Raw genomic sequence first — 14,537 nt, forward strand, 5'->3', positions numbered from 1 at the left:
ACCAAACATGACTTGTTTACTTAACAATTGTTAAATATAACTACCCAAGATCTAATTATTTCATGCCACGCTTTGTATCACGTTGGAAACTATTACAAACACACCCCTTAATTAGTATGTATGAATTTTTGGTTCAATTCCTTCAAGTTCAATCAATCAACTTTCATCAGATGTTTCAGTTAACAGGCACATCATGACTAAATATTTGAGTTGTAAATAGAAAAGGAACACTTAATTAAAAGAGAGAGTTAGTTATTACAAGCATCATAAATCAAGAAGAAACATAAGACTATATATACCAAACAATCTTTATTAAGATACATAGTACAACTTATCATCTACTTTGCTTTTTGTTCTTGATCCCAGTTCATAAGTTCTAAAAACCATTTTATTTAGATATTAATTATCAAAATACAAAAAACAAAATAAAAAAAATTATGGCTCTTTGCCTAATTAAAGCTTCACAACTTCTGGAACCGAAACCGGGTACTTATGAATGCAATCTGCCCATGCTCCAGTTTTTGGAACCTCGATATCTCTATTACACTTCCAAACCACACTATTACACTTAAACCCACTCCCAAACCCTATTTGCCAAACTCTATCACCTTTCTTCATCCTCCCCTTAGCTTCTATGTACCCCATCTCATACCACAACTACGACGATGATGTATTCCCCCACCGATACAACGTGGACGCCTCAATATCCTCATCCGACAACTTCAAACTCGACTGGATCGCATCAATCACCGCTCTTCCTCCCGCATGGATACAATAATGATGGAACGGCTTTTTAAAATCCGGAATGTAGGGTTTATCACGCAATTTAAACACTTTTCTTGTTATAAGATTGAAGAGAAACAAGAGTTGTTCGGATAGCGGTAGAACCAATGAACCTAATGTGCTAATGTTTGATTTTAAAGACTTGGCAGCAATCACCATGAGATCTTGACTCAAAGCTATTCCTACATAGCCTTCTTCATCTTCTTGTTGTGTAACACAATTATAAGAGTTATCATCATATCCTTTGTGTGTACGGATAACATGCAAGAGACTATACTTTGCATGATGTCTTAAACATGTTTTGTTTGTCAAGAGGATTGCTGCACCTCCCATTCTAAAGATACAATTTGGAAGAAGCATGGATCTTTGTTTACCTATATATGAATTTGGAGTGATGATTTCAGTGCTTATAACAATTGCATTAGATTCGGGATGGATTTGAAGAAGGTGTTTAGCTAAATCAATCGATATTAAGCCAGCGCTACATCCCATTCCGGATAAGTTATAGCTCTTAACATCACTTCTCATTTTGTATTTGTTAATCACTATAGATGAAAGTGATGGATTTGCGTTAAAGAGGCTACAATTGACGATTATAATATCGATGTCTTCAGGTTTAAGTCCGGTTTGCTCAAACAACGAGTCCATTGCGGAGAAAACCACCATTTCGGTCTCGTCTCTAGCGTCCATCAAACTAGGGTTTGGTGGGATGTAATGTAATGGTTGGGGTAAGCTTGTTTCCTCACCTAAGCCGGCTCGTTCAAAGATTTTAACTTGAAACGCGATGCTCTTGGGTTGCGAGGCTAAAATGATGCGTCCGTGTTCGTAGGCAGTGGCAAAGGGTACTCGATACATTGGGGGAGGCTTAAAACAAGCGAAGTCGAGAAGGTAGACGGTTTTAGGCTTGTTCATGAAGTAGAACACTAGCATGGTGATGAGTAGTAGGGATAAAGATATGAGGGGATCATGTTGAGAGAAAGATATGATGAGATGCTCATAGGCTACTTTTGCAAAGTTATGCATGATTTTGTTTGTAATTCAAGAGGAGAGTGATTGATATATATATGAAGGGAAATGGGAGAAGAATCAATGAATGAGTAGAAAATGGAAAGGGTGGCTAGGTAGATGGGGAGATTAATTGAGCGGCCCATATATTTGTCCATATTCACAACTATTATCCATGGATGGATTGCTTGTATTAGGCTAAGATATCCAAAAGGCTTTATTAACTTATCCAAACAACTAAGCTAAGATTATTTGGATAAGTTATTTTAATTGTTTTTGTGTGTTTTTCTATCATTCTCAATTTTTAAAACTTGAGTTTATATGTTTTGCTAAATAGGCGAATGAGAATAGTCGGATTAACGAACGGTTAAAACAAATAAAATTAAAATGGTTGAAAGTGAAGAAAGGATAAAAATGTTTAAAAGAGAAATTAATTTCCTATTTAAAAGTTAATAATTTCATAAAAAATTAAAAATTAAATAGTTAATTTTAAATTTTAAAACTTTTCATCTCTAAAATAAAAATATTAACCTCTTTAAATCTTTTAAACGGGTTAACAAGAAAACCCATTAATTAACAATCCATGTCGGGGGTGACCAATTTTTTAAACATGTTATATTTGGGTTAACCTGTTTACGACCTAACGGCCGGTCACAATTAAACAACATAGTTGAAAGCATGTGAGTAATTTCAAATGGTGGGGAAAAAGAACACACTCCTCATGTTAAATCAAAATCCGTTAAAACGAGGAATCTCATGACATACTCAAGGAGGATATGTTTCATTCCATAATTATCAAAGCAAGGTGAGATATAGATAAAAATATTTTTTTTTTATCAAATATGAGATTAATTTGAAGTACTTTGTAGTCTCTTAAATCGATCATTAGCAAACAAAATAATTAAATAAATCATTAAAATGTAGCTTGTAAAAACGTAAATATTAACATACACAACCATAAAATGATCAACTTTTATTTCAAAAACATATTCCCTTTTAAATTTTTTTTCAAGATATCAATAAACGTCATATCAAACGGGTAGTGAACACCGAACACAAATTACACAAGGATCCCATTACACAATGTAGCTCTACCCGAGACTCAGCTCCAAGAGAACCTTCCCACATTCATAATCATCAACTCGCTTCTCCTCCAGCTCCAGGATTTTGCACTTGACCGGTTCAGCACCACTGCTGGTGGAACACACTTGATGAAAACCAGAACTAGAACCAGAACCAAAACTAGAACCACCACGTGGCCTCTTAAACTTGTTGCGGGTATTCACACGGTGGCGCTCATTCTCCGAGTTCTTAGACAGATGTCGGATGTCACAACCCTCAAGAGGCATAATAGCAACATCATGATTGTTGAGTTGCATGATTGTAGAGCCTTGAAGCACCGACTCAACCGCGGCTTGACATCGTTCCCAGTTCCCGGACCACATTAACCCGACTGAACCATATGTTGGGTTCATGATCCTACCACAAGCCTCATGCAATAATGACTTAAATATTTCTGTAACAATAATTATATAAGAACAACATATAAAGCCAAAAATGAAACAAATATAATTTTTTATTTGGAAAATGACAAGAATGACCACTTTAATCAATACTTTTAATAAAAAAAATCTTTTACAAAAATATGTGGTTTTAATTGAAAAAGTGTACGTTTCAGCCAATCAAAAGCTTTTACATAGGACAACATGTTGCGTCGACGCAACAAATTTCTACATGACGCATAGAATGAGTCTTTTGCCCCAACATTGAACGGCAATGGGCATTTGTCAAACGCTACTTGATTGAAACTTTTTAAAAATATAGGCTATTTTGTTAAACTAGTTTTTTAATAATGTCATTCTTGTGATTTTCTATTTTTTTAACCCATTAAAAGTTATCCTATGATTCCCCTCTGACAGAGGATGAAATTATCTGATTTTGTTGGTTAACAGTATTGTGACGGTATAAAAATATAGAGTTTTACTTACCAGGGCGAAGGTGGGGAGGGCCGACGCTGATTAGGTTAAGTAGACCGGTACGACCATAGAATTTCGCAAGAAATAGGGTGGCATTGGCTTGTGATTCCGGTGATGCAATCCAACTTAAACAAGGGCGAAGAATGCAATCGTCTTCGCAACCTTTGCGCAGAACTCGACATCCATTGCAGCTCATTGTTTTTGAGTTATGATCAAGTACAAAGGCGATTAAAGATGCAAACGAAGATGGGTATTTATAAGACTATAAGAGTGTTACATGTTTTGTATTATGGGATGAGACGTGGCGAATCCTCGTTGCATTTAGAAGATTACATGGAAACAACACCTTAAGATTTTCCTTTATGGACATTCTAAATAGTGTGACTATTTAGAAATCAATTAAGTAACGTCGGGTATTTTATTCGGATTATTTTCATTTTCACGTACACCACTTAATTATTTATACATTTTTTACAAGTGATAAAAAGTTATGAATTTTAGGGAGTTAGTTACAAAGGTACGTTTTCTATATCAAATTTAAAATAAGACGGTTTAATATATTTTTCGGTTAGTAAATTCATAGATGTATTAATGTGATCGAGTTTAACTATAACTAGAATGTCATTATAGATTATATTTTACATTTTTTATTGTTGGAAATCATAAAGTTTTGTTTATAGAACTTTATGGCTTCCAGCTTAATTACGACTAATTGTTGATACAGGTGACTTTGTCTTATTCTTGTATGCTAGAAATCGAGGGTTAGGTTAGGGAATCGTCCCCAACCGTCAACCATAGTATTTTAATTTTTCTTTCTATTAATTGTTCGAGTGTGACTCATGCTTTTCTTTTCTATTGAATAACTTCTACTAGCACTAGCAGTATTGATGTAAAAACAATTTAACCAGTTCTTTTTAGCTACGAAATAACTATTTAAATTATTTGCGATATATATATATAGGCAACTTGTTTATAAAAATTAATATCACAAGTGTTTTTTAATAACTATTAATAGATATAACTGAAATTATAATATACTTTTATTATAAAAAAATGGTTTATAAGTAGCACGAGAAAAAGAAAAACTACGAGAACTAAAACGTAGTTTTGTACTTTTGTGAGAAAAACATGTCATTCGTCCCTCAGTTATCACATGTAGTTCTCCCTCCACGTCTCATGAAAAACATCTTTTGCTTCTGTTCCTAGATTTTGGCAAATCTGTGGGCCACTTTTTTTTTTCTAAAGTTTTAGTTTATAATGTGGTTTATTCTTTAATAATAAATCCTTTTAAGTATTAAACTTATCACTCACTTCGTCCCATTATAAGTGTCATAGTTTGACTTTTCAAGTCTTTCTTTCCAACCTTATCGTAAATATTTTTGTTCGTGTCATATAATACTTGATGAAAATTATATCAATGTAAAATACATTTAAAACCTAATCCATTCATATATTTTACATCAAGTATTATATAACATAAACAAAAATATTGTCGGTCAAAGTTAAACAAGAAAGACTTGAAAAATCAAATTATGACACTTATAATGGGACGGAGGGAATAATAAACAATATACTAAAGTAGGGATGAGCAATGGGTACCGGTACCGATACCGAAATCGGTACTGAATCAGTACCAAAGTTTTAAGTTTCGAGATCGGTACCGGTACGGTACGGTACCGGTATTTCCCGATTTTTACCCTCGGTACCGGTACCATCTCGGTACATGTACCGTATCGGTAACGAACCGAATATTTCGGTACCGGTACCAAGAATTTCTGATTTTCGATACCGGTACGGTACCGTGCTCATCTCTATACTAAAGTAACATTTCATGTACATTTTGATCTTATCATGAGAACGTATGAAATAATGTCAATTTATTTAAAAATGAGAACGTAAGAAACAATACCAACTACAATATTAATCTACATAAACAATGACTTATAATAACAAAGAAAATAACTTAAAAATTACAACAAAAGAATCAAAATCAAGAACAAAATAATAACAGCATATACCATCAAATACTTATAACAGCAAAAGAAAACATCTAATAATAACAACAAAATATAAATAAGCAAATACTTTTAACGTCTCATAATCGAAAATTAGCAAATATGAACAAAAAATAGCAGCAAACACCTATAAAAATAAACCTAATCATAACAACTAATTGGTTCTCACCATTTTCATGTTAACAACAAAATGTATTTGATCATATTTCACATTTAATGAGCGTTTGTTGATGCTAATAACTGTATGCACATGTTAGAATAATTTACGGTTATGACATAACTTCATTTTTAACCGATTACATTTTTCTTTTCATAAGAATTTAAACCCTTTATCACATGAAAGGTTACGCCCTGCTTGCGGTGCGCGCATATAATGTATATATGTGTGAACCCTCGGGTGGGCAAAAGTAAAATTGCACTAATTTTGACGTTATTTTACTAATCTCGTGAAAATAACGTTAAAAGTGGCGGAAGGTTAATCAGGCATCATGTGGTGGCGTTGATAGCCGAAAGACAAGGGCACATGCACCGATCAGCCGGTGTCCCGATGATTGAGTGCTATGTGCCTTATGTCCAAGGCTTGATGCAAAACTACTATCGAGCCGGGGGTCTCACCGGAAGCAGCCTCTCTATCCCTATGGGATAGAGGTAAGGCTGTCTACATCTTACCCTCCTCAGACCCTACCATAGCATTGCTATTGGTGGGATATACTGAGTACGATGATGATGATGATGATGATCACATGAAAGGTTAAAAAAATCAAAATCTTATTCAACACATTGACGTCATTAGAAGTGTTGATGCATCTTGGATGACAATTGTTAATAGATAGTTGTTTGTAATCGAGTTTGTAATTCGTTAATGGTTCGTGTAGTTTATTGTTCGTGTATTATATGTCAAATGAACTAAGTGGGTTGGAAAAAAAACTGAAGAGAAATCAAGAATAAGTTTCGTACCATCTTTAACCGTCTGTGGAATCAAGAACAAACTGTGTTCTGGATTAATTGAGTCTTGTGTTGATTGTAATATTGGTTATAATCAATAGAAGACAAGAGATTGAAAGTGATTGTGATTGTGATTGTGTCCGTGTTCTTGTTCTATTCGTCGATCTATTTGCTCGTTACGTTTGTCCAAGGAGATTCCACACTCTTGACAGATTGATTCAGTCTCATCAAGATCCATTCTAGAGACCTACACAAAGACCCTTAGGTAGTTATGACACTACATGAAACATTGTTTAATTTGTGTTTTTTTTTTCATCTATCATTAGTTTATTTGTTGAAAAAACTAGTAAAATCTAGTTTATTATTAAATTTGAACACGAGTGAAAATGTAATTTTTCACTAACTTTGAACATAAGTAGTTTTATTTATATACTCCTTTGTTAGAGCTTCAAAGCAAGTATACTTTTTTATGAATATACTAAAGAAAATAGAGTAAACAACCAACATACTTTTTTTCTCACATTTAATCCAAAAATGACTCATTTACCTAAACTTAAAAGCATAATTTCGTGAAGTTCTTCACCACATTGCTAAGGATATTAGTTCACGGAATTTTTCAAAATATATCGTATTTGATGTCGTCATTACAAAGTTGCATATAAAATGTGGGAAATAATGTGTGTAGTACAAAGAAATTTGTTTGATTTTATGAAATTAAAGTACAATATTAAATCTGAATATTATGATACAGTTTTAAATAGGCATACACACGAGTTTCATTGTGGGGTGATAACTGTAACTCATGTGTGAGCTTGTGCTAAAATGAAATTTAATATGTACTGTTGTACTTAAAAGAATCGTGAGTACGTGAATAAATATTTATATGGAATGGTCGCGGTGTGAATTATCACATGTTGTGAGGGTGATCTTGGCCTGGGTCATGTCAACGAAACGGTAACACCATGTGAACCAGAAATTTAGGGGGATGTGATGAGTCTGAAAAAGTGGCGAAACACGAGTTGGAAGTTACAAATAGGTTTTATGATTTACAAATGGATTTGAAAATCAAATATATCGTGACTGCACATAAGATATTCCAAATTATATGAAATGAGGAAGTGCCCTTGGGCAGTAAAATCATGGGACATGTCAAAGAGGATAAAAGGGATTGGGTAAATTTTTATAAAGATGTTGAATGAGAAATGTTTATTGAGTGTTTTAGTAAGATTATTTAGAAATGTATTACGAGATTTGGGAAGTAAAAAAGGTTGTTCCACAGCCATTAGGAATTATTTTAGTGTATGGGGACAATCTTTGAGTTTATGTGTGAGACTTGGGAAGTAACTAAGTGTTGTTCTTTAATTATTTGGAACGACATCAGGAATTATTATAGTCTATGGGATCAAATCTGGAGTCTTGATATATGTTGATATTGGTGGATGTTTCTTAAAAGCGTGTCTTATGTTATGACAAGAGGTATGGTTTTCGAATGCTTTAGTTTAAACTATACTTTTTATTGACAAAGACTGATGTTTTAACATGTATTTCAGGTAAGTTGTAATAGGATGTAATCTAGGTATCTCCGGGTTATTTGACATTCTGACAAATGAAATTCTTAGGCATCATATATTAAAGTTTTATTTTTATATAGTTTTGATGTGTAAAAACATATACATGTGATATAATTTTAAGTGTTTTCGTTATGTGTGTTGCACGTCTGTGTTTCGAGACATGACATGACACGCAAGGAATGGCAAACGTGCCACAAGTAGTCGCGTGTCTCATGGCTATAAATGTAATTGTTTACAATTATCGCTATAGAGGTATTATAACAAACCCATGAAAATGGTATGCCATATGATGACTGAAACTACAAAATCTTTATCTTCGTTTAATTAGGTGTGAGAAGTAACATTAAACATCCGAAGCCACTTGGGTGTGTAGCGCAAATATCAAATCACACAAACATTAGTCGAATTATTACAATGTATCGTAATTTGTAACCTGTGCATAAAATAAACCATAGAACAAGTGATCACAACTAGTTATGCAATAATTCTATTCTTTGAGCTTATTACAAGATAAACTTAAATTTCAAATTATAACAAATTCCTGAATAATTGTTGCTTTGTCTTCAGGTTTTTGGATAGAAACTCATGCTCAAGGGGAAAAAAGAAAAACCCACGCTCAGTATTAAATTTTAGTGGCACAAGTATTCAGTACTATGTTTTGCTATTCTGTATTAAGTTAAAGTTTAGTAATAACTTCAAAGTTCAATACTAGTATTCTAAATAGTGTCAAACATGGGGCAGAATCATAATTCACTCGTACATTGTGCTTTAAAGGTAATAAGTAGTGGGAACGAGAAAAAGATGTGATTACATAGCCATCTTATGTTTCACTCTCTAGTAAACATACATGCCAAAAGAAACAACTATCATTTTAAATTATTGGTGATCTATACTAAAAAAAAAAATCTTGTACTACAAGCTCATCGATTCTAGTCCCATATTTGTTTCAAAGATATGTTAAACCTAATAATCATGTGGGATGGTACAATGATTAAGGATTCAATTCCTATATGGTACAAAAAAGTGACGGTTAATAGCAATTGTTTCTGGGAAAGGTAAAATTGAGAATTAATCTCTCTCAATGCAAAATTATAGAGTGAGTACTGACTACTGAGTAGTGAGTAGGCCATGGGCCTATATGGGCCAGGCTACAAATAATGGGCTATTCTTACTTGATTTGCCATTAGGCCCAAACACCATTACTAAGTTTCAGTATTTTTTTTAAATATTATGAATTATTTTGTAAATCTTAAACGCCCCTGACATAAATGAGAAAATATATAAATTTGGTTACTGTTTTTTTTTTATTTCAACCTTAACGTGTAATAAAAAAAGTTTTAAATAATAAGCAACTTTATTTAATTTAATCAATAATGAATAATTTCATCAATTTCTCTAACCATTCGTTTTGAGCCTCCATTTCTTTTAGAAATGTTAACGATGTTGTTCATCTCAGTAATACGTGGGAATATGTCGAACTACAATGATACTGAAGCATCACCTGTTTTAATGTTATAAGAATAACCAACTATTTTATCCAAATATTATAATAAAATATTTCACTTTACATTTAATTAATAATAATTAAGAAAAATAAATAATTAGATTAATAATAATAATAATAATATTGAAATTAATGAGGAAAAAAGACAATAAGAGTCAACAAGATTCCACTTCCAAATTGCTATAAAACAAACCACCCCCTCTTAATCTGATTTGTTTTAACCTTTACCCCAAACTTATTTAATTTAATTTTTCATCCAACTAAACTAATTTGTTAAGTAATTAACTTGGACGCACAAAGCTAGTAGCAGAAAACAAGAGTCCGGGAACCCTAAAGAACACTCCAAAGTCCAAACACTAAATGTTGCAAAACCAATAATTACGACTCTGCCTTTTTTGTCGTTTCGGCACTTACCTTTTCCTTTTTAAATTGTTGTTACTAGTACCTTTTTGTTTTTGTCACATCGTATAAGCCTATATGAATCGTATAGATATATACTGCTCAAAGGCATCTATACGACTCGTTTATTTAACGGTCAATGATGTCTGGCAAAATATTGAACCTATATGAATTGTTTACTCGTACAACACTATACAAGTCGTATAGGTGACGCGTATTATTATGATATTAGGTGGTGGTGTTTAGTCCGCAACAATTTAATTATATTAGTCTTGTAGTTAAGCCGTTAGCATCACACCTTATTTGGGATGGTCTTAGGGCTAGGAATAAGGAAATGAACAGAAGGCAGAGATGACTTCACATGTGAAAATTGGATTAATTTGATATTTTATAGTACAAGAAAAAAAAAATATCAAAGTATCATCTTTTGACCTTTAGTGGTAAAATATATAAAGGGGCCCCTTAACATCTGCTAGAGAAGAAACACGCCAAAATCAAAATTACTTTTTCTGTGCAATATTTCAAAAACATCATCCCATTTTCTTATATAAATTATATTCATACTTTTGCCTACGTAATTCAAAGTTCATACACTAGAAATATGACTATGTAATTTTATTAATAAACGATATTGATATGATTTACTTATCATATATGGTATGGAATAGGGTGATAATCTTGTTGATGAATCGGAACATGACGAATACATTTATTTGTGTATTATATATCAATTGATATATTTGAATTCGTGTAACGCAAACATGACACATGCATCATATTCAATTAAAACGAGTCAAATGAGTCGATGATGAATTGCCATAACCATGTTGAACATGTTGATCTTATAAACTATATTCTTATATGTTAAATAGGTTGACGAGTTGACATGTTTAACTGAACGGGTGTTACGACTCATGTAATCGAATCTGTTAGTATAATTTAACGAGATTTTGTATGATGATTCAGTATCATATAAATGTTCTTTCTAAAAAAAAACTTTTGAGCTTTTATATGGATAATGGATAAAAATATTTGATAAGATGGACAAAAATGGTGTAGTAATTGTCTGGTTAATATAATAATATTGATGGATAAAAATGCTTCCTTTTTGTCATAGAAGATGGTTAAATTTGGTGCAAAACTAAAGTAGTCATTTTTGTATTAAAAAAAATCTTTTTACTTATTATGTGACAAAAATACAATACAAACCTAACAACGATGTTGTTATTAATCGTATAATTTAACCTCAAATAAAGACGCAAGTGGGGACTGATCTTGATGACGAATCATGTCAATTTTAATTAGTCATGATTGAATTATATGAGCTGGGCTATGGATATATAGTTGTATAACTTATTTTTAACAAATTAACACGTTATCGATAGGGCCATTGGGGCATAAGCAGCTAAAGGGAAATGAGTTTAGCCAAACAAGTATAAAAAAATAATAGCGTTATATATTATTCGTGTATTTCGACATTGAACCCGTAGAAACCTTACACCAAACCCTTAATAGCATTGACAACGAACCTTAACCCACATTTGACATTTCAATTAAATGATAACTTGTTAAACCCGTAACATTATTTTTTTGCATTTTAATTTGATTTTTGCTATATTTATTATGTGACTCGACCTAAACCACTTAACCAAACAGAGCATAAAACCCGAACGTTAGTAACAGGCAATCGATCATCCGTCCCTCGAAAAATTCTGAACATGAAGGAAAAAACTTATGGCTACGTCACTGATTATAAATCAAGATTAAAATAAAACACATACGTAGAAAAGATTGTTGTACTATATGAATTCCAAATCTCAGATAATATATACATCATGATCAGACCTTGTTCTTGATCACTAACCAAAATATAAACCAACTTTTCTATAATAATACCAAAATACCCACGGCTTAAGCCCATAATATTGCAAATTTTATCCATGTCATGATTTCATTATAATGGGAAAAACGTAGGTACATTCGATAACTCCACTAAATATTAAAAACAAAAAGTAAAAAAGGACGAACCTTAATTAAACGGTAAGATTGATGTCATATTAACAGAGGTTCAGTAAAATGATACGTCTCAACAAGTTTGCACTTACATATTAAAACCATTAAGATTGAGAGAGAGTAAAACTAACATATTAACAAAAAGATCCAAACTTTATAGTTTAGTTATGTAAAGGATCTGGACAACTTGGAATTGTTCTTTTGATATCTTGGAAGCTCTTATCTTTTGTAACTTTGATGGAGTTAAAGAACCTTTTGTAAAGCTCAAATCTTCTAAGATTATCTGAATCTTTAGCATATGATGGTGGTTGTAGTGGTGGTGTTCTTATTGCAGTAACTATACAACAGTTGTTACTCAAAGACCAAACTTGAAGTACAAAGAAAATGATCATCAAGACTACCGTTGAAGAGTACACCCTCGGTCTCCTACTTGTGCCGGAAAATGACATAGGTTGAGAACCCACATAAAGTAGTTTAAACTAATAATAATAATATGTTGAGTGATGTGTTTCTCTTTCTATATGGAAGGTTAAATATGATGGGATCTTGACAAGAGTGTGGAAGACTTTATGAGAGAGTTGACGGGGAGATAGATACTGGTAGAAGAAGCTAAGGGGATGTTTGGTACAGAGAATTGGAGGGTGAGAAATGGAAATGGAAACAATTCTCTTGTTTGTTTACGAAAGAAAGATGTGAGAAATGGAAATAAACCATTTCCATTTCTTCATTTCCTTTTCTCTAAAAAAAGCGGAGAATTGATTTCTCTAGGGTTTCATTTCTCCATTTTCCTCCTTTTCATTTCTCCCATTTCTCCAGCCTCTTTAACGATCGCATACCTCCACTGGAATCATCTTCTTTCTCCAGCCTCTTCTGACCTCCACTGGAATCCCAATCCAATCCAAGGCACCCCTTCTCTGGTACGCTCTCTTTCTCTACTCCTCTGATCTTGTGTGAGTCTGCATATTGAAGGTATCAATTCGTTTTTTTATGCTCATTACATGTTAATAAATCCAAGGCCCGAACCCGTGTGTTAACAGCCCAAACCGGTATCCTAACAACTACCTAATGAAATAAAGCTTAAAAACCGGTTACATCATTGTAACCTAAACAAAATCATGAACTAACCAAGAAATATACAGTCTAAATGCTGATATAATCAAGAATATTAATGTGCTAAGTTCGTATTATAACAGCCCTCAAAACAGTGGCCACTCTCATGGCCAATCGGTTAATATTTTCCATGTGAAATAGTTTGAAAAACAACTCGTCTTGCAACCATTGAACCCTGGAACTTTATCACATATTTTCCAGCAACTAGGTATCCTTTTTTGTTTGTATAAAAGTATTTTGACGAAGCTATAAAAGTATTATAAAAACCGCGCCTTAAAATACCCTGAAACGACAGTTAAGTGGCTCGTTTGATCAAGAACTGAACCCTATAGTCTAAGTACCGTTATGATATCATTTTAACAGCCCACATATATTATTTTAAACATATAATCTGACCCGAACTTGTTTGATGTGAAAACATACATTTTAAAACCGAACAAAAGGCCTAACGGGCCCAAACGAACCAAAGCCACTATTAAGGTTCCGAGAACCCTATTATCAGTATGAAACTTTTATTAAGTCATTTGCAATATATTATAACTGGCCCAGGACCGTGTTGTGGTGAGGAACCAGTTTTAGTCAATAAATGTGGCAAAGGGCATTCTTGGAATAAAAATATGACAGGTATATAACTAAAACTACAAAACAGAAAATATTGATTTTAAAACAGAAAGCTGTAAGTTAAACGTGTTTATTTTGAACCCTGAACTTGGTATAAATCAGCCCTGAAAGATACCTATAAACCGTGTGTTAAAAAGCATCCGAATCGGCACTTTGGTAACCCGTTTTAATAAGAAACGACACCTGCAGCCTACATGATATTATGACATATTTTTGCAGCCTTAAATATACTATTTTGATTATATATAATCTGATCTAAAACTACTCTAAGTGAAACATCGTATTAAAGCCAAACTAGAACCCGAACGGGCCAAAAACCGGACTCGTACTCGTTAGTGCAGCTTTAAAATATTTTTAAAACCTACGTAATGTAAAACAACTTATTTTTATGTACTAATACAGGTCGTAACACACTTGTTAACCAAAGATGAGTTTTGTTAGAAATGCACCATAAATGTGCTAACGGGCCTAAACCGAAACAAAGCCATATTTCGGTTCCGGGCAGCCTAATATCGGTATTAAACTTTTTTTGTAAATTATTACCACGTATTTTAACAGGTCCCGACATGTTTCGCAACTAAAACCAATTTCTAAA

At 32.8% G+C, this 14,537-nt stretch overlaps 1 protein-coding gene and 1 pseudogene across 1 annotated transcript; both read right to left on the reverse strand.

Moving 5' to 3' along the window:
* Nucleotides 1–326: 326 nt before the first annotated feature.
* LOC143556840 (3-ketoacyl-CoA synthase 5 pseudogene) lies at nucleotides 327–1,881 on the reverse strand (annotated as a pseudogene).
* Nucleotides 1,882–2,681: 800 nt separating this feature from the next.
* Nucleotides 2,682–4,148, reverse strand: LOC143556841 (LOB domain-containing protein 41-like). The gene is made up of 2 exons (XM_077046072.1): nucleotides 3,777–4,148; nucleotides 2,682–3,304 (listed from the first exon to the last, which is right to left on the reverse strand). The coding sequence occupies exons 1-2, from the start codon at nucleotides 3,958–3,960 to the stop codon at nucleotides 2,880–2,882; spliced, it is 609 nt and encodes a 202-aa protein (XP_076902187.1). The 5' UTR covers nucleotides 3,961–4,148; the 3' UTR covers nucleotides 2,682–2,879.
* Nucleotides 4,149–14,537: the final 10,389 nt, after the last annotated feature.

The sequence above is a fragment of the Bidens hawaiensis genome, unplaced genomic scaffold, assembly GCF_021521415.1.
Source record: "Bidens hawaiensis isolate Kalapana, Puna unplaced genomic scaffold, B.hawaiensis_p1.1 tig00018746_1, whole genome shotgun sequence".
Lineage (NCBI taxonomy): Eukaryota > Viridiplantae > Streptophyta > Magnoliopsida > Asterales > Asteraceae > Bidens > Bidens hawaiensis.

Excerpts from the sequence above, each read along its gene's own strand:
- LOC143556841 (XM_077046072.1), bottom strand. The coding sequence starts at position 3,960 with ATGAGCTGCAATGGATGTCGAGTTCTGCGCAAAGGTTGCGAAGACGAT. Across the intron at positions 3,305-3,776 it reads CCCTCCCCACCTTCGCCCTG|AAATATTTAAGTCATTATTG; the intron begins GTAAGTAAAACT and ends TTATTGTTACAG.